The 20,823-nt window shown below is 47.3% G+C and overlaps 1 protein-coding gene across 3 annotated transcripts in view; it reads left to right on the forward strand.

The window, feature by feature from the left end:
* Nucleotides 1-20,823, forward strand: part of RNF17 (ring finger protein 17) — an 881,806-nt gene that overhangs the window by 331,619 nt on the left and 529,364 nt on the right. For all 3 annotated transcript variants that reach the window (XM_077483977.1, XM_077483979.1, XM_077483978.1), the window contains exons 15-16: nt 4,596-4,764; nt 11,609-11,799. In XM_077483977.1, the coding sequence (XP_077340103.1) occupies nt 4,596-4,764; nt 11,609-11,799 (360 nt within the window). The remainder of the gene's footprint in view (nt 1-4,595; nt 4,765-11,608; nt 11,800-20,823) is intronic.

Consider the following 20,823-nt stretch of genomic DNA (forward strand, 5'->3'; position numbering starts at 1 on the left):
CCCGGGACGACAGGTAAGTGCTCCCAGTCCAACAGGGCATCTACTGAACGAGAAAAGCGTCCCTGATTTCGCAAACATGCAAGCAAAAATGCTACCGCATTAAGGTTTGCCCCTGCCTGACACTCGGAGTTTGCAGCTCGATGGAGCTCACTGCTGTCCGACCAATGGGTCTGCGAACTAGTTTCATTGGGCAACAAGATGGTTTCTTATCCACAAGATATTTTCCCTCCAGTATACCTTTACTCCCGGCTCACCGGGAATCCCTTTTAGGGGCAGTAAAGGACCTGCTTATACGCATTAATGGAATCGGTTCGCTCCATGGTCGGGGCGCTCCATCAGGGGACTTACTGGTGTCTCTGGACATCCAGGACACGTATTTGCAAATATGCCTCAGGCATCAGAGGTGTCTGCGATTTGCAGTTGGGGAAGAGCACTACCAATTTGTAGCTCTCCTTTCTGGCCTGGCGTCAGCACCCCGAATCTTTACCAAAGTGTTAGCTCCAATTTTGGTGCTGTTAAGGCAACGTGGGATCGCAATCATGGGTTACCTAGATGACGACCACCTGAGAGCATCCGCCACCTCAGAATTAAGGAAGGATTTGGTGATCACCATGCAAACTACAGGAGTTTGGGTGGCTGCTGAACCTAAAAAAAGTAGGTGCTCGTGCTGACTCAACGCTTGCAGTACCTGGGCTTTTTGCTGGACTCCGTGGAAGCAAGAGTTTTTCTCCCTTCAGACAAGCTGCAGAGTCTCCGAGCCGAAGTGAAGTTGTTGATGAACCGCAGATGGTCTTCGCTGCACTTCTAAATGCGATTTCTGGGCCTCATGATAGCCTCCTTCGAGGCGGTACCGTACGCCCAATTTCACACCCGAGTCTTGCAGAAGGAGATCCTGTCCAAATGGGACAAATCTCCATTATCCCTGGATCGTCAGATTTGGGTGTGCCAGTTAGGGCTTCTCCGGTGACTGAAGTCTCCGGCCCTTCGGTCCGAGAGATCGTTCCTTCCTCTGCATTGGACGGTGATCACAACGGACGCCAGCCTAACCGGCTGGGGTTAGTCGACCCAGGGCCTTTGGGCGTGGGAAGAAACCCAGCTGCCGATCAATGTGTTTGAACATCGGGCGATCATGCAATGCCTCTCCACATGGTCAACGAGGCTACGGGGGCTTCTGATCTGGATCCAGTTGGACAACTCCTATCAAGGAGGAACAAGGAGCTCAGGTGCTGCAGGGGAGGTCACTCATCTCCTACAGTGGTCAGAGCGACATGTGCCAGCCCTGTCAACCGATTACATCCTTGGTGTAGAATACTGGCAAGCGGACTATCTAAGTCACTAGATGCTGGACCCAGGAGAATGGTCATGGCATCCGGAGGTATTCAAGATTTTTTTGTCTGCAGTGGGGCACACCAGACGTGGATCTCTTGGCCTCTTGGCTCAATCGAAAGGTGCAAAGGTTTGTGTCCAGGACATGAGACCCCTGGGCGGACGCGTCAGAAGTGTTGGTAGCTCCATGGGGGTAGTATCGGCTAATTTATGCTTTTCCCCCTGCTTAACCTGCTACCACGTCTGCTATGCAGTAATACGGATTGCCCCAGATTTTCCATGGCATCACTGGTATGCCTACCTAGTACCTCTGGTGGCGGTTGCTCCTTGGCGGTTACCGATGCAAGAAGACCTATCGCAAGGACCGATATGCCATCCTGCTTTACCGTTGCTCGTTTTAACGGCTTGGCTGTTGAAAAACGGGTACTAAAAAACAGAGGTCTGCCGGACTTGGTAATTTCCACTATGCTAAGGGCACGGAGATCTTCTCTGAAGATTTACCGTTGTACGTGGAAGGCCTACATCTCCATTTGTGAGGCGATGGGGTGGCATCCGTGCACTGATTCAATTTCCAGAATTCAGCTGTTTTTACAGCGAGGAGTTGATCAAAAACTTGCCTTAAGCACCATCAAGGGTCAGATATCAGCCTTGGCTGTCTTTTTCCAACGCCCCTCGTCTCACTCATTGATAAGCACCTTTATACAAGTGGTTCGGCATGTAGTCCCTCTGGTTCGACCACCCCTACCTCCGTGGGAGCTGAACTTGGTTCTATTGGCACTTCAGAAACCACTGTTTGAGATCATCAGGGAGATTCCCTTGTTGACTCTTTCCAAGAATGTTGTCTTTTTAGTGGCTATTACATCTGCCAGGAGGCTTTCTGAGTTGGCGGCCTTGGCTTGCAAGTCGCCCTATCTGGTTATCCACAGGGATAAGGCGGTGCTACTTCCGCAACCCTCTTTTCGTCCAAAGAATTTTTCGGCATTTCACCTCAATGAGGACATTGTATTATCATCCCTAAGCCGACACATCCAAAAGAAGTTGCCCCACATACCCTGGACGTGGTCCGGGCTCTGATGGTATATCTGTCTGCTATGGCTCCCTTCCGGAAGTGAGTCTCTGTGTCGGTGACTGGTCCAAAAAAACAGGTCTGGCGGTCTCGTCGACCACCATTTCCTGGTGGATTGGACAGATTGTGGTCCAGGCTTACGCCTTGAAGGGGCATGTGCCCCCCTTTCCCTTCACGGCCCATTCCACCAGGGCTATTGGGACCTCCTGGGCGACATAACGCGTATGTTTCCCAGGTGTGTAGGGTGGTGACTTGGTCGTCCGTTCACACTTTCACAAAATTCTACAAAGTTCATGGAAGCACATCTTTGAAGGCTTGCTTTGGCTGCAAAGTTTTGCGGGCGGCTGTTTAAAGTTTCAATTTAAGCTTTTTTTCTTTTTTGTTGTAAACGCATTTTTGATGCATACGTTGGTCGCAAGTTCTGGTGTGACCGCTTCAGATGGCAACTCCTCCGTTGAGGCTGTGGGTGAAGTTATTTGTTTGCTGTTTCCACCCCTCTTTTTGACACTGCTTGGGGACGTCCCTACGGCCAAGATTTAAAGGAACTGTGTCAGTCAATGAACGAATGAGAAAATAGGATTTTTGTACTCACCGTAAAAAAATCCTTTTCTCTGAAGTTCATTGATGCACACCGCACCCACCCCTCCTATTTTGTTTTACTGCGTGTTGATGTACTGAGCTTCAGGAAGCTGAGTGGTTATAGCCATAGGGACCGCCGCCTGGGCGGCGGTCTGCAGTCTTGCTGTTTTTACATGTTACATGTTCTGCCTAGTCCTTTCCTGAAGGTGGCGTGATAACCCTACAGTCAAGACTTAAAGGAGCTGTATTGGTAATGAACTTCAGAGAAATAGATTTAACGGTGAGTAAAAAAAAATCCAATTTTTTTTCCTTTTTGTTTTTTAATTGAACAAATAAACAGAAATTTAACCTAATTTTTTTTTCTATGTTGTAAAAGATAATGTTAGGCCGAGTAAATTGAAAGCTATCAGTTCATGCTTCAAAAGTGCCCCCGCTCGTGGAATGGCGACAAACTTTGGCACTTAATCTCCATTTGTGACATTTAAATATTTCTACAGGTTGTTAGAGGAGGTCTAGTGCTAAAATTATAGTTCTCGCTCAAACAATCGCAGCAATACCTCAAATGCGTGGTTTAAACACCATCTTCATATGCAGGGCCAACTTGCATATGCATCCACTTCTGCGTGCGAGTACGGCAGAACGGGGCGATGAAAATATTTTTTTCTTTTTACACTGCCCTTGTAATAGAAAAAAAGCATGACAGGACCTCTTAAATGTGAGATATGGGGTCAAAAAGACCTCAGATTTCATATTTACACAAAAAGCAATAAAAAGTCTTTTTTTTTAGTAAAAAAATAAACTCCCCTTTTAAGAGCATTCGGCGGATGTGATGTTTGACGTCGCTTACTCACTCCAATGCTATGGAGCAGAGTGGGGGCCATCTTTTCCTCACTCGGCATCCAGGCTGTGAGGTGAGCAGATGCAATTGTCTCAGCCGATACCGATGGCTCCAGCAAGCGGCGGCCATCTCCTACCTCGATAAAAGTGATCTTGTGGCGAATCCGCCGCTGAGACCACTTTAATCTGAAAAATACTGGGGTTATGGTGGCTAGCTGCTGCCATAACAGTATTTAGCGTCAAAGTACCAACTTGTGCTTAAATGGTTAAATAGAAAACTCTTTAGATTTTTACTCCAAAAGCATTTCATTAAAATATATATCTGATTTATTTTTTTTTTACTTTTTTTTTTTTTCCACCCTGGTTGGTAGAGGATCAAATACTTATTTTACTTGCTGAACTGCATCTCAATGTATAACATTTGTATTGTGTTTTTTGCTGGATTTTTGGTTGATATTCTCTTGAACATCTATCATACACCTATGATAAAAATGATAAAGCCTTTTATTTCTGTGTAATTCTACAACTTGCACAATTTGCAGGAGAGCAAATAATTTCACCACTTTATGCATCTGCATTTTCAAACACAATTGTTGTAACCTGGGCTTTGACCTTGTAGGGTATAGAATCAATGCCTTCACTTCTCACTGCTTACATACTTGGCTTCCTCTTTGGCTGACAGAGTGAAATTAAATACCCCATGTTTTCTGGTGGGAGAAAGTGTATTTGACATGTTATTTATATCTTCAAAATGTAGTTCTCCCATAATAATGTCATATTTCTTTAGATTTGCAGGAGCCTGTTCGAAGAAAGGTGATCAGGTTTCCAGTTGTCTAAGTGAAGTAAATGATTTATGCCGTATTTTGACAAAATTTAACTCATCTCAATTGGAGTGGTTGAGGACAATGCCTCCTTTTGCAGTCCATTGTTCACTGGATATTATTCCTCAAACACCAGTAAGTTACATTGTTCCTAATGTTGCAGCAATTTTAGAGGTTTTGCTTCATATGTTATGGATGGGCAAAACAATATAATTTCTTTAATGTACATCATAGGACACGGAGTCTTAAGTATTTACTTAGTGGGCTATAGCTACCTTCAGTTCACTGGCACACCTAATACAGGAAGTTGACTCCCTGATATAACCCCTCCTCCTTCCAGGAGTACATCAGTTTTTTCGCCAGTGTCTAAAGGTTTTGGCATGATTGAAGATGTACTCTGCGGAGTTCCATGAGGGATCCATGCTGGATTTAAAAAAGCCTCCACAACCGGATCCATCCTGCCACTGGGGCTCCAGGATGGCACCCGGGCCTTGCATAGAAGAACGAGGTTTTGCCTGTAACGCTCCTCTGAGGGCTGGCCCCCAGGAATCGGGAATCTTTTTGGTCTTGCTACATAACCTAAAGCTGTCCTGAGGGGTGCTATACATGGTCCAAAGGAGTGGAACCCCTATTAAAAGGGCTCCAGTCTTTTTAAAGGTTTAATCACGCTGCCTGCCCTGATGGGTGTAGTTTGGAGGAAGGCATCGGAATGCCTAAGTCCACATATGACTTTTCTTTCAATTATATTGTAAAATGCCTTAAAAACTCCTCTAGAGGGAGTAATAGTGTACAGACCCTGTTTAAATCTGTGCTAATACAGCGTGTGTCTCAGAAGCTGGAGGGGGGGGGTGGTCTCCTCTTCCCTTCCCCCTCGCCCCTTGTGCTACTCCAAAGTCGCTTGATTTTGCCACGATTTGGCGGCTGCAATTTTGACAAGACAGTCATGCGACTTTGCACCACGACTTGAAGTACGACTTCAATGAGCAGGGATGCAACTTTTATTACCAAATAGGTGGAACTCCACGCCAATTTATTATTATTTTTAAAGAAAAAAAAAACGGCATGGGTTCTCCCTTCATGAGCATGGTATAGCTTTTATGGGGAACCCCCAACGCCAAAAAAAGGCGTGGGGCCCCCCAAAATCCATACCAGACCCTTTTCCGAGCACCTGCCTGGCCGGTCAGAAAAGTGGGTGGGGACGAGCGAGCGCACCCTCCCCCCCCTTCTGAGCCGTAAACCAGATGACATGCATAGGACCCTTTGTCTAAAGGGTTTGTCTGCCGAAACACCATGCACAAACCTACTGTCTAGTTTCCCGGGGAGCGATGATTTGGATAAATACATCCAGACAATTTCCAGTGGAAAAATACTTTCTTGCCAGTCAAAAGAAAGTATAAAAGTCCTTCATTTAACCACTTAAGCCCCGGACCATTTTGCAGCTAAAGGACCAGGCCCCTTTTTGCGATTTGGCACTGCGTCACTTTAACAATTGCACAGTCGTGCGACTGCTCCCAAACAAAATTGGCATCATTTTTTCTCTTATATTTACCGACTGACACGGCTCCTCTCTTATCCATTGGGTTGTTTTGCCCTATTACTAGGAGATACTAATAATTAGTTGTAATACAACACTCAGAACTCTTAGTTCCTCCCAGGGGGCAGTCCCTTTGGCAATAACCCTCCACTCTGCCATGCAGTCATCAGTTTTATTTTGCCTAGTGAAGAAGGACCTAGAACCCCTGCGGGCCCATCGGTCCGTGCTTTTTTTATGCAGAAGCGTGACTTTTGCGCAAGATGAATTATCCTGTGATCTACTATCAACAGCTGGCTGGGTGACAGGCTGGATACCCTTATCCTTGTAGTCTTCCCAGTCTGGCCATTGAGCGTTTGCAGGCCACAGCTACGCGCTCGGCAGGCCACGACGAAACTTCAACTCCAGAGGTGTTCGGTTTTTATGCTCTGGGGTATACATATGACTGGGCTACTGATGTCTGCGTCACAGTATGCCGGGCCAGCAGCCACCCTCTACTGATCAGTGAGTGGGTCTGTGATGGAAATTCTCCCAGCTCTTTAGGACTGGTAAGTACAGCTCTCCCTGCTTTGGTCGGGCTGAGCAGCTGGGCATTCCCTTGGCGGTTGATTCAGGGGTCCCTCACCTCCTTCTTTTCTCTCCCTTGTCCCCCCCCCGAGGGGATGCTGCATGTGGCTGCTGAGCGGTGTGTGCCTCTCTATGCAGGGGCTCTCTGGTGGGGCTCTCACCTGGGGGGGGGGGGGGTGCGCTGGCTACCGGTGTCCTGGGTCCTGTTCTTCGTGGCACTGGAAGGAGTCTGTGAGGTTTTGCTGATGTCCAGTACAGCACTGTGTTCACTGCCATAGTTTTCTCCCTGTACTTCATGGAGCTGCTTCTGCGGCCATTTTAGGTGTGGGCAAGGGCAGCATGCTCTCCTGGACTTAAGCGGCCATTTTCTTGAAGCCTGAACACGTTTTTCAGTGTTTTCTAACGGCAGCATGTGCTCACATACATTTTCCCTGTGTTTTTATGTCTTTGTAGTCGGCGCTGGGTGGCCATTTTATTGAAGCCTGAGCGGTTTTGGTGCTATTTGCAGCTGCTGCCATCAACACAGTATTGTTTCCTCTGCACCTAGGAGCCCACAGGGACCTCAGGCACTACTTGCTGGATAGCGCAGAACTCAGGGTGGTGAGCCCAGTGGGAAAGAGCTCCTCAGCCAGCGGCAGTAAGGAGGGTGGGACTGTCACGGTCCTAAGTCCCGGTAGGGTCAGCATGGCTTCAGAAACTGGTATTTCTTCCCAAGAAATCCAGTTAATTGCAACCGGGTCACCTGCAGCCTGCGCAGTGCCCATGAAAACCCTGACAGCGGTCCTCAATTCGTTCGTTGCCAGGATGGGGGCGGTGCGTCGGAAGAAAGGGTCCATGTGCGACAAAGCGCTTGTTGGAGCACTTATCACAGCTGTGCATGATGCCCTGAAAATTCAGGAGCCAGCAGATCCCTCTGCTGATGTACCAGTCCCTTTTAAGTCCCGCAAGCCAGCACGTTCACCTAAGGTGTTCCTGTATCTGACTTATTTTGACAAGTTCATGTACACGGAATGGGGTTGACCGCAACGGAACTTTTCGATCTCCAAATACATGGCGGTGTGTTAACCTTTTGAGGAGAGTATTCTCAAAATTAGGTCGGCTCCTGCGGTTGTGGATCCCCCAGTATCCAGATTAAATAAAGTAACCACGATCCCGGTTGAGGGGACTCCTCCATTCAAGGATCCCACAGACAGGAAGGCTGAGGCAGTGGCTCCTTATTTGTTTTACTGTTGTGGGGTCAGCCGTGCGACCAGTACTGGCATTCACACTTATGTCGCAGACACGGCTTCTCCTGTCTGCGTGGAACTAGCAGACAAACTATTGCAAGGCCTTAAGTACGTCTGTGACGCGGCCCTGGGTACTCCCCCTCTGTTATCCAGGGATTCAGTGTCAGCTGTGGTGCTGAGGCGCCTGATTTGGCTAAAATGCTGGTCTACTGACCAAGCATCCTTCCGCCCAGAGCTTCGACAAAATGTCCCCAGCTTGACAGGACGACCACGGACTGACAAAAACATCCCTGGAACTGCAAGCCTACCAAGCCTGCAAATAAAAGTGCTACCTAGACCATCTTCTCCTGAGGGCATTTTCTGCCTCAGAGTTAGAGGAGGATGTGTCGCTCACCAAGCAGATCCTGCAAGAATTTGGGTGGCTGTTGAACCTCAAAAAGTCGGTGATTGTGCCGATCCAGCTTCTGGAGGACCTAGGCTTGCTGGTGGACTCCAGGGAAGCGAGAATTTTTTTCTCCCTGCAGACAAATTGCAGACTCTCCGCTCTGCGGTAAAACTGCTGATGAAACGCAAGTGGTCGTCGCTCAGCTTTTGCATGCGAGTACTGGGGCTCATGGTAGTCTCCTTCGAGGCAGTACCTTATGCCCAGTTCCACATCAGAATCCCACAGGAGGAGATTTTGACAAATTGGGACAAATCTCAATTGTCCCTGGATCGACATATCCAGGGGAGCCAGAGACGCACTGTTCTGGTGGTTGAGGTCCCCCATGATTCAGTCCGGAAAATCGTTCATTCCCCTGAAATGGTCGGTGATCACAATGGACGCCAGTCTATCCGGCTGGGGTGGAGTGATGGGGGTTCAGTCGTCTCCGGGCCTCTGGTCGAGAGAAGAATCCGAGTTGCTGATCAATCTGCTGGAATTGAGAGCGATCAGGCTGTGCTTCTACACATGGTCCATAAGACTGCAATGGCGTCCGACCAGGATACAGTCAGACAACGCCATGGCTGTGGCATAAGTCAATCACCAAGGGGGAACAAGAAGCTCAGCCGCTGCACGGGAGGTCACTCACATACTTCCGTGGACAGAGCGACACGTACTGTCCATGTCGGCCATTTACATCCTGGGAGTGGAGAACTGGCAGGTGGACTATTTGAGTCGATAGATGCTGGACCCAGGAGAATGGACATTGCATCCGTAGATATTCAGGTTGCTGTGCCTGAAATGGGGCACACCAGACGCAGATTTGCTGGCCTCCCGTCTCAATCGGAAGGTGTCAAGATTCGTGTCCAGGACAAGAGATCCGTGGGCCGACGCGCTGGTGGCTCCGTGGGATCAATACCAACTGATCTACGCCTTTCCTCCACTGAAACTGTTGCCACTTCGCAGAGTGGAAGCCCATGGGACTCCAGTAATACTGGTTGCCCCAAATTGGCCCCAGCTTCTTTGGTACGCAGACCTGGTGCGTCTGGTGGCTCCCTGGCGACTGCCGTTGCCAGAGGACCTTCTGTCTCAAGGTCCGATTTTCCATCCTGCTTTACCATCGCTGGCTATGACGGCATGGCTATTGAGAGCCAGGTGTTTAGGAACCAGGGTTGGTCATACTCGGTGATTCCAACTATATTGAGAGCACGGAAATCTACTTCTCTGAAGATATAATATCGTACCTGGAAGGCCTACGTCTCCATGTGTGACGAGAATGGATGGCATCTGCGCTACTTTTCTATATCCAGGATCCTGCTGTTTCTCCAGCAAGGAGTAGACCAGAGATTGGCATGAAGCACCATCAAAGGGAAAATTTCAGCCTTGGCTGTGTTACCTTCGTCCAGGGGGTACGACATGTAGTCTCTCCTGTGTGTTCACCGCTACCCCCTTGGGATTTTAACCTGGTGTTGTCGTCAATTCAAAAACGACCGTTTGAAAATATTAGGGAGATTCCCCTGTTGACTCTTTCCCAGAATGTGGTCTTTCTAGTGGCCATAACATCGGCTCAAGAGTTTCTGAACTGACGCCTTGTCCTGCAACCGTCTTTTCTACCGAAAGAGGTCTTGGCTTTTCATATCAATGAGGACATTGTATTACCATCTCTGTGTCCTAAGCCAAAGCACACTAAGGAGGTGGCCCTTCACACTCTGGACATGGTTATGGCTCTGAAGGTGTATTTTTCTGCCACTGCTCCCTTTCGGAAGTCAGACTCACTGTTTGTTTCAGTGGCTGGTCCAAAGAAAGGCATGGCGGTCTCGTCGGCCACCATTTCCAGGTAGGTCAGACAGATTGTAGTAAAAGCCTATGCCTTGAAGGGGCAGGTGCCCCCCTTTTCCGGTCACGGCCCACTCCACAAGGGCAGTCGGAATGTCTTGGGCTTTCCGAACACCAAGCGTTGGTCGCTCAGGTGTGTAAGGTGGCGACCTGGTCGTCTGTCTATATGTTTACCAAGTTCTACAAGGTAGACGTCAGTGCATCGGCTGATGCCTGTTTTGCAGGCAGCCATGTAGTTGCAATTGAATATGCAATAGATATTTTCTTCCTGTTTTTTTTTGGATAAAAACGCAGTACTGTTATGTTAATGCACTGTTGCATTACTTCCAGTTTAGTGCGGTCTGGGGATCACTCCTGTTGAGGATGCCTTGTTTGTTTTGTTGTGGTTTTCCACGCGCTGCTGTTTTTTTGTGGGTATAGTTTCACTAGTTCCCACTTGCCATGGTGGATTGAGTTTTTATGCTGTTTTTCCCACCCCTTGTTTTGGCACTGCTTGGGGACTTCCCAGAGAGGAGCTGTGTCTGTCGGTGAATATAAGAGAAAATAGGATTTTTTGTACTCACCGTAAAATCCATTTCTCTGTAATTCACCCACCGAAATATCACCCGCCCCTCCTTTTATCTTTACCTTATACTGCTTGTTGACGTACTGATGCTGCTTTGCAGGGTGAAGGGTTGTAGCCTGAGGGACCGCCCCCCTGGTCAGAACTAAGAATTCTGAGTATTTTATTACAACTTTGCCTAGTATTCTCCTAGTGATAAGGCCAACAACCCATTTGTTACAGAAAGGAGCTGTTGGTCGGCAAATTACAGAGAAAATTATTTTACAGTACAAAAAATCCTATTTTTTTCAAACCTTTGATTATAAGCATATAAGGGTTCAATTTTTTTTTCCTTTTTAAACTCACTCTTCTAGAGTGCTTAAGCCTCCGGTTTCCTTATTTTAGTTTTTTTTTTGGCTTGTTGGTTTTTTTTTTTTTTTTTTTGCATGCCCGTGTCCCTTGGTGAAATCAAATACAATATTTGGATTTACTGTAAAATCTATTTTTCAGACTTTTTCCACACAGATCCTACCTCTCTTTTTGAGATTTGCATTCCTAGTACTGCTTGTCTAGAAATCTGACTGTTAGGAGTTTGAAGGGTTATTTTGAGACATTCCTTTTTTTTTTTTTGGTTTTGTTTTTGTTTTTTTGCCGATGTAAAGATCCTTCTTTTGAGTGTCTGAATTCTGGGTCCCTTAATAAACGCAAAGAATAAGATATATATAAAGTACAAAAATCCTATTTTTATTTAGAAACAAAATTCAAAGCTTAGTAGTTATTACGATACACAGCTCTCTGGAAAACAAAATGAGATTCAGTTCACATTTTGTTAAATGTTTCATATTTTATTTTCTCAGGATGGAAGATGGACCAAAGAAATTAGAAAAGCAATCCTCAAGATGATAAATAACAGAAGTGTGCAAATGAGAGTCTTCAGGGAAGAGAACAATACTCTAATTGTTGACTTGATGAAGCCTGTCACAAGTAAAATGATCAGTGACATGCCAGTCTCCCTTCGGGAATCTCTAGTCTTCGCTAATTTTGCAAAGTAAGTGTCGTCTTGTTGCTCTTACATGGGAATGTATAGTGATGTTGTACAAATGTTTTCTTGTCCATTGAGGAGAACAGAGTCAGTAACACTTTGGTTTTAATACTTTTACAGGAAATTTGGACACAAGGTATTACCCCCTCCTGAAGTTCCAGTGTTTGCTAGTGTCCTAAGAAAAAGGACTCCTTTTCTTCAGCTTGTTTTAACTACTTCCCACCCGGTCAATGTATACATACAGCCGGGTGGGAGCTCTTTCCTTCTGACTGGATGTTCACGAACGCCCTTCAGAAGGAGGGGGATCGAGCGCCTGCGCATCGGCACGATCCCGATGCACTTGTGTCACCCGGACATGGCACAACTCGAATTGGCAGGGGGGGCTCTGTGATTGGCCCTCCTGATCACACGATGGCCGTGTCCAATCACAGCCATCATGTGATGTAAACAAACAGCTGGTTGCTAGGCAATCGGCTCTCCTCACACGGAAGTCGTCCTTGAGAGGAGAGTAGATCGCTGCGGCCGGCTTGTGATTAGTGAGTATGAGCTGTTTTTTACACTGTCTAGTGTAAAACACACATGCCTCCACACATGTCCCCAAAACACACGTCTCCACACATGTCCCCAAATAATAAAAACACATGTCCCCTACATATGTCCCACTAAAATCACATGTCCCAATGATGTCCGTGATCACCTGCACACATCTGTACATGATCTTTTGCGTACATATGTCTGTGATTACACAAACCAATTATACACTTAACGGAATATTTTTTTTTTGTTTTTGCCAAAAACGTAGCAGAATACATTTTGGCTTAAATTTATGACATAATTCAATTTTATTGGATTCATTTTAAAGTAGAAAGAAGAACATATGTTTTTTTTTTTTTTTTTTTTAATTTCTGCTCCTTTTTTTTTTTTTTTTTTTTGGCTTATATTGCAAAAAAAAAATGGAGTCGTGAATAAATACCACCAAAATAAAGCTCTATTTGTGCAAACAAATTTAATTTGGGTACAGTGCAGCATTGACCGCACAATTGTCAATGAAAGTGCAAGAGCGCGGAAAGCTGGAAATTGGGCAGGTAGTGGTTAAGGACTGACTTGTTGGTTTTTCCTACCGCTTATTCGCAAGATGAAAGATCCTGGGATCTTCTTTCAACTGCTGGGTGACAGGCTGGTTAACGATATCCTTGTACTCTGCCCAGTCCGGCCATCGAGCGTGAGCAGGCTGCAGCTAAGGCTCGGCAGGCCACGACAGGCCTCAGCTCCAGAGGTGGTCGGTGAGCTTCAATGCTCCGTGATATACATATGACCGGGCTACTGCTGTCACAGTATACCAGGCCAACAGCTACCCTGTAACTGCGCAGGAGTAGGTCTGTGATGGAATGCCTCCCAGCTCTTCAGGACTGGCAGGTGCGGCTCTCCCTGTCTCGGTGGGGTGAGCAGCTGGGCATTCCCTGGGGGGTCGATTCGGGGGCCACCTCACCTCCCTATCTTCTCTCCCAAGTCCCTATCTCCCCTCCTCCCCCCTCTGAGGGGGGTGGCTGCATGCGCTGCGGGCAGTGTGTGTGGGGATTCACTGGTTTATCACCTGTGGGGTCTCTGTATGGCTGGCGTTTGGTCCCGGTCTGGGAGGTCCCAAATGTGTTTTTGGAGGTTGTTCTGGCTGTAGGCAAGCAGCACATTTCTAGTTTTGTTCTGTCACCGCATGGCGCTTTCTGGCGGGCATCTTGGATGTGGGAAAGCCTGTATTCCCCTGGTGAGCTTCAGCAGCCATCTTCTTTAGGATCTCCTATTTAGTTACATTGGCGGCCATTTTCTTGAAGCCTGAGCGCTCTTTTCGCCACAGTTATCTTGTGGCAGCATTACAAGCGCTCTCACTTGCTGTTTTCTGTGTCCACTGTGTGTACAGGACGCTGTATGGCTCCTTGCTGAACGCTGAAGCTAGCTCTGCAGAATGTTTCAATGCTGTTATAAGCAGCTGCTGCTGACAGTTTTCTCCTCTGTGCAACTGGGAACCTACTAGGGACTACGGGCGCTGCTAGTGCCATTCACAGAACGCCCCTGGGTGGTGAGTCTAGCGCTAAGTACCCCCCACGTGGCGGCAGCAGGCGGGTGGGACCTTCACTGTCCTAAGTCCCATTGCAGGTGGCAGACAGGCTAGGGTCAGCATGGCTTCAGAAACTGGTGTTTCTTCCCCCGAAATCCAGGCTATAGCAACCGGGTCACCTGCGGATAGAGCGGTGTGCATGGACACCCTGACCGGCGGTCCTTGACCCTATGTTGCTAAGGTAGAGGCGGCACGTGGAAGGAAAGGTGCACGTTGGAGGCCCCTGCCCCCCCTGTCCTCTGGGGAGACTCGGGCCCTGCTGCGGCTAGTGACCCCTGCTCTGACCTATCAGACGTGGCTGACCAGGATCATTCAAACAGGATGCTTCACCGTCCGGTTGCGACAAAGCGCTTGATGGAGCACTCATCACAGCTGTGCGTGATACCCTGAAGATTCAGGGGCCAGCGGATCCCTCTGCTGATGTGCTGGTCCCTTTTGGGTCCCACAAGCCAGCTTGTTCACCTAAGGTTTTCCCGTTATTGACTTATTTTGACAAATTCATCTACAGGGAATGGGGTCGCCCCCAACGGACCTTTTCGGTCCCCAAAAATTTGGCGGAGCGTTACCCCTTTCAGGACAGCCTTCTCAAAAAGTTGTCGGCTCCTCCGGTGGTGGATCCCCCAGTATCTAGGTTAAATAAAGTAACCACGTTCCCGGTTGAGGGGACTCCTGCATTCAAGGATCCCATGGATAGGAAGGCCGAGGCGGTGGCTCCTTCCTTATTTACGGTTGTGGGGTCAGCCATGCAACCTGTACTGGCATTCGCACTGGTGTCGCAGACACTGAGTGGGCAAAACTTCTGCACCACGAATTGGGAGAGCAGAACGCTTCCCCTGTCTGCGTGGAGCTAGCAGACCAGCTAGTGCAAGGCCATAAGTACGTTTGTGATGTGGCTCTGGATACTCTCCCTCTGTTATCCAAGGCTTCAGTGTCAGCTGTGGCGCTAAGGCGCCTAATTTGGCTGAAATGCTGGTAGGCTGACCAAGCATCCAAAAAAGCCCTGAGGGATCTACCCTTCCTTGGCGAGCCACTCTCTGGAGTCTTGGATGACCTTATTAAGAATGCCACTGGTGGTAAGAGTACACTACTCCCACAGGCCAGGAAGGCAAGGCCAAGGAGTCTAGCCGCAGGCAATGGCCCTCTTTTTCTGCTCACAATCAGCTTTTTCTTCCGCCCGGTGCTTCGGCAAAACGACCCCAGCCCGACAGGACGCCCACACATGGTCAGAAGTGTTCCTGGAACTGCAAGCCTGCGACCAAAAGTGGGGGGTCGTCTTTGGAAATTTGCAGCCCAGTGGACCTTTCCGATTATCAGACCAATGGGTCTGCGATCCGATTTCCACAGGCAATAAGATAGTTTCTCTCGGCCTCCAAACAGATTCTTCCCCTCCAGCATACCCATGTCCCCGGTTCGCTGGGAGGCGCTATTAGGGGCGGTAAGGGACCTGCTGAATCGGGGTGATTGTACCAGTTCCGGAATCGGAACGCTTCAAATCTTGGACTTAAAAGCCCTCAATCACTTTGTAAAGGTGCAGAGGTTCAGAATGGAATCAGTTCACTCAGTTGTCGCTGCACTCCATCAAGGGGACTCCCTGGCGTCCTAAGACATCCAGGATGCTTACCTTGCACATACCCATTTGCCTTTGGCATCAAAAATGTCTGCGTTTGGCAGTAGGGTAAGCCCACTACCAGTTTGTGGCTCTTCCTTTTGGCCTGGCATCAGCCCCCCGAGTCTTTACCAAAGTACAGGCTTCAGTATTGGCGTTGCTGAGACAGCGCGGGATCGCGATTGTGGGTTACCTAGGCGATCTCCTCCAGAGAGCATCTTCCGCCTCAGAATTAGAGGAGGCTGTGGCGATCACTATGCAGACCCTGCAAGAATTTCGGTGGCTGTTGGACCTAAAGATGTCGGTTGTACCAACTCAGCGTCTGGAGTACCTGGGGTTGCTGTTGGACTCCAGGGAAGCGAGGGTTTTTCTCCCCTCGGACAAATTGCTGACTCTCAGGTCTGCGGTCAATCTGTTGATGACCCGCAAGTGGTCATCGCTCCGCTTTTGCATGCGAGTGCTGGGGCTAATGGTGACCTCCTTCGAGGCAGTACCTTATGCCCAGTTCCACACCAGAGTCCTGCAGAAGAAGATATTGACAAAATGGGACAAATCTATGTTGTCTGTGGATCGGCAGATCCAGGTGAGCCAACCAGTCAGGGATTCCCTGATCTGATGGTTGAAGTCCCCAGTGATTCAGTCAGGAAAATCGTTTCTTCCTCTGAACTGGACGGTGGTCACTACAGATGCCAATCTGTCCGGCTGGGGTGGAGTGATGGGGATTCAGTGGGCTCAGGGCCTCTGGTCGATGGAGGAATCCAAGTTGCGGATCAGTCTCCTGGAATTGAGAGCGATCAGGCTGTGCCTCCACACATGGTCGACGTGTCTTCATGGGTGTCCAACCAGGATTCAGTCAGACAACACCATGGCAGTGGCGTACATAAATCACCAAGGGGTAAAAAAAAGCTCAGCCTCTGCTCGGCAGGTCGCTCACACCCTTTGGTGGGCAGAGCGACACGTTCCAGCCCTGTCAGCCATTTACATCCCGGGGGTGGAAAATTGGCAGGTGGACTACCTGAGTCGTCAAATGCTGGACCCAGGAGAATGGGCGTTGCATCTGGAGATATTCCAGCTGCTGTGCCTGAAATGGGGCACGCCAGAGGTAGATCGTCCAGGACAAGGGATCCGTGGGCAGACGCGTCGGACTTGCTGGTGGCTCCTTGGGATCAGAACCAACTGATATATGCCTTTCCTCCACTAAAACTGTTGCCACGTCTACTTCACAGAGTGGAAGCCGAGGATATTCCAGTAATCCTGGTTGCCCCAGATTGGCCTCAGCGGCCCTGGTACGCAGACCTGGTGCGTCTGGTGGCAGACACTCCCTGGCGACTGCCACTGCGGGTAGGACCTCCTATCTCAAGGTCCAATCTTTCACCTTGCTTTGCCATTGCTGGCTTTAACGGCATGGCTATTGAGAGCCAGGTGCTGAGGAAACGGGGTCTGTCAGACTCTGTGATTCCAACTATGCTGAGGGCGCGGAAATCTTCACGGAAGATATACCATCGTACCTGAAAGACATACATCTCCATGTGTGAGGAAAAAGGGTGGCATCCGCGCTCCTTTTCTATATCGAGGATCCTGCTGTTTCTTTAGCATGGAGTGGACCAGAAATTGGCGTTGAGCACCATTAAGGGTCTAATTTCAGCCCTGGCTGTCTTTTTTTTTTTTTTTTTTTCAGCGACCCCTGGCATCTCACTCATTAGTGAGTACGTTTGTTCAAGGGGTACGACAAGTAGTCCTTCCAGTGCGTCCTCCGTTACCCCCATGGGATTTGAACCTGGTGTTGGCGCTTCAGATGACGCCGTTTGAGAATATCAGGGAGATTCCCCTGTTCACCCTTTCACAGAAGATGGTCTTTCTAGTGGCCATCACATCGGTCAGGAGGGTTTCGGAATTGGTGGCCTTGTCCTGTAAGTCGCTTTATCTGGTCATCCACAGGGATAAGGTGGTGTTGCGCCTGCATCCGTCCTTTCTACAAAAGGTGGTTTTGGCTTTTCATATCAATGAGGAAATTGTATTACCATCGTTGTGTCCTAAGCCGAAGCACCCCAAGGAGGTGGCCCTTCACGCTCTCGATGTGGTTAGGGCTTCTGTGTACTTGTCTGCCACAGCTCCCTTTCGGATGTCAGACTCACTGTTTGTTTCGGTGGTTGGTCCTAAGAAAGGCATGGCAGACTCGTCGGCCACCATTTCCAGGTGGATCAGACAGATTGTAGTCCAAGCCTACGCTTTGAAGGGGCAGGTGCCCCCCTTTTTAGTCACGGCCCACTCTACAAGAGCAATCGTAACGTCTTGGGCCTTCCGACACCAAGTGTCTGCCGCTCAGGTGTGTAAGGCAGTGACCTGGTCGTCTGTCCATAAGTTTACCAAGTTCTACATGGTAGATGTCAGTGCATCAACTGATGCTTGTTTTGGCCGCCAAGTTTTGCAGGCGGCCATGTAGTTACAATTGAGTTTTTTTTTTTTTTTTTTTTTTTAGGTTTTTCCATAAAAACGCAGTACTGTTTTTTGTTAAATGCACTGTTGTATTACTTCTGCATTGTTGTGGTTTTTGGGGATCACTCCTGTTGAGGATGCCCGTTTATATGGTGGAGGTTTTCCACACACTGCTGTTTTTTTTTTTTTTGTGGGTTTGGTTTCACTAGTTCCCACTTGCCATGGTGGATGAAGTTTTTTTTTATGCTGTTTTTTCCCACCCCTCCTTTGGCACTACTTGGGGATGTCCCATTTAGTTACAGAGAGGAGCTGTGTTGGTTGGTGAATTTAAGAGAAAATAGGATTTTTGTACTCACCGTAAAATCCCTTTCTCTGTAATTCACAGACCGACACAGCACCCACCCCTCCTTTTTTCTACGTTATACTGCTTGTTGACTTACTGAAGCTGCTGGGAGCAGTGAGGAGGGTTGATGGCACAGGGTCCGCCCCCCTGAGGTGGGATTAAAAGTTCTGTGTATTGTGTAACAATTTTGCCTAGTTCTCCTAATAGCAGGCTAACAAACCCATTTAGTTACAGAGAGGAGCTGTGTCAGTCGGTGAATTACAGAGAAAAGTATTTTACGGTGAGTACAAAAATCCAATTTTTCAATTGCTGAGAGCTCAGGTAGGAGAAGATTTCCACCACAGCCTGTATACACGCCCACATGTGACCTGGCTAGGGCTGAGAACAAGTAAATGTTCTCTCCAGTACCAAAGACCTAACTGAACATGTGCAGATCGGCTAACCTGCCGTGCCTGTAAACAGCCTTTTTACACAATGCAGAGGATTAACCCCGTAAATTCCACAGTGAGTATGCTAGGCTGCATATACAGATTGATTTTTCTGTTGTGGGTTTAGTAACACTTTAAATCTTGCTGCCCTCTGATTTTAAATCTCTTCCCCCATTTGGGTTTACTTTGGTTCTGTTAGGTGTATCTTTGTGCAATGTTTCTTAATTATGAGCTTCCCCTTGACTAGTTGCAGTTCCACTGCTATTTCTTATAAATTAGACAGTTTGACTCTCCAAAACAAGATCAGCCTGTTGCTTCTACAAGGTTTCTGTACCATTTCTATAGGGCTTCTTAAACTGCACAGACCTTTTTTCTTTGCGCCCACTTTTCCTGTTCTTTTTATGAGAAAATTTGGAAACGTCCAGACCACTCATCCTTTCCAGCAGACAAAACCTCTGGAGCAGACATCTAAATCCTCACCATCTGTTACTGAAAAGGTTAAAAGTTTATGCACTCCGTCTTCTACAATGAGACTTAGACTTTCTCCTTCCAGCTTGCAAGGTCTTGAACTCTATAGCTACCATATCTTCCCATGACCACTCGCGTGACATTGTGCCTCATGAGTGGTAGTGAAACATCTTGCATATCCAGTGCTTGGGTAGAAGAGATGGTGTTTCAGGGTTGCAAACTTGATCTTGCCCTGCACCCCTTCCTTCAGTTTCTTATCTCAACCCCTCATCCATCTACTCATTAACTGTTTGATCTCTGTAGGGAAAATGGACTTCTGGACCAAGAGGGCATAGCCCCAGTCCCCCCTGCAAAAATTGCTACTGGAACAGTTAACAATGGCTTTTGATGACTTACAAATGATGTAGAGTTTTGCTTCATTCTGAAATATTTTTAAATGTTTGCTTGGTCTAACTCTATTTGCAGTTTTTGATGTTTCTCCTAGACTTTTATAAGGAAAACAAAAGAGAGGGTATGACAGGGTCACGTAAATTTGTTGTGCCACATCCTAAAACATCACAACAAAGAAAAGGGGGTCCCCTGGGGGAGGACTTTTAAGGCACGTACATATTATAATAGTATACAAATTATTTTTTTACATAAAACCAAACAAAAGGTAATTGAATATACAGTATATATTAAAAAGTACACCAACAGGTATATATACAACCAGTATAGATGCTATGTCGTATCATTCATTTGAACAGAAAACACCCTACGCGTTTCGGAGCTTGGAAAAGCGTGTCCTTCAGAGGTGTGTGGATACAATGTTTCTGTAGAATCTAATAAATGGCAAGGAACAGGGTAGCACAGTTGTATAGTATCTAAACAGGTGGTGACACACGGGTACAAAAACTAGTTAAACAGACACAATTTCAAAATACTTACAATACTGTTAACATATATGACAATAGCCGCTGGGCACCATTTGATAAAAGAACAAGCAATTGTACAGGACCATATGGGTATATTTGACTCCGCCAATGCTCGAGGTATATGCCCCAGTCTATCTCTATTCAATAAAGTGTTGTAGAGATCCTACAGGAGTGGTGTGAAAACAGGTCTGCAGTCCCCTATTGGGGGAGAAGATTTTTTTCATATGAACTGGGACTTTTATAGTTGTTTTACCCAGAATAACACCTGGATAGAAAAAATTTGAAATAAATAGTAATGATAGTAATTTGAATGGGGTAAGAATAAATATATATAAAGACTGAAAGTTAAACATTGAACAATGCAAAAAAAAAAAATGAAATAATAAAAAAAGTAATAAATAGAAAATAAAAAGTAAAAGGTTTGACCCCACTGGGTGAGCGGTGCCAGTGGGAAAAAACTGGGGCTGACAATTACAATGCAGGGCAGAAACTAGCGCGTCATTTAAAAAGTACAAATAAAAAAAATAATTAAAGTATAGGTTGCATCTGAGTAAATTAAAAAATGACAGCCAGCAATGTAGTAACAAAGGGTTCGGCACTGACAGTGCTGTAAAAGGGGCCTCCCTATAAAATATGTGTATCAGACAAATCTGCTTATTATGTAATGGAGTGAAGAGTATTGGGATATCAGATATCATCTGTATAAATAAACAAATATACAC

The sequence above is a fragment of the Lithobates pipiens genome, unplaced genomic scaffold (assembly GCF_037356315.1).
Source record: "Lithobates pipiens isolate NorthernLeopardFrog02 unplaced genomic scaffold, aLitPip1_a1.2 Scaffold_16, whole genome shotgun sequence".
Classification (NCBI taxonomy): Eukaryota; Metazoa; Chordata; class Amphibia; order Anura; family Ranidae; genus Lithobates; species Lithobates pipiens.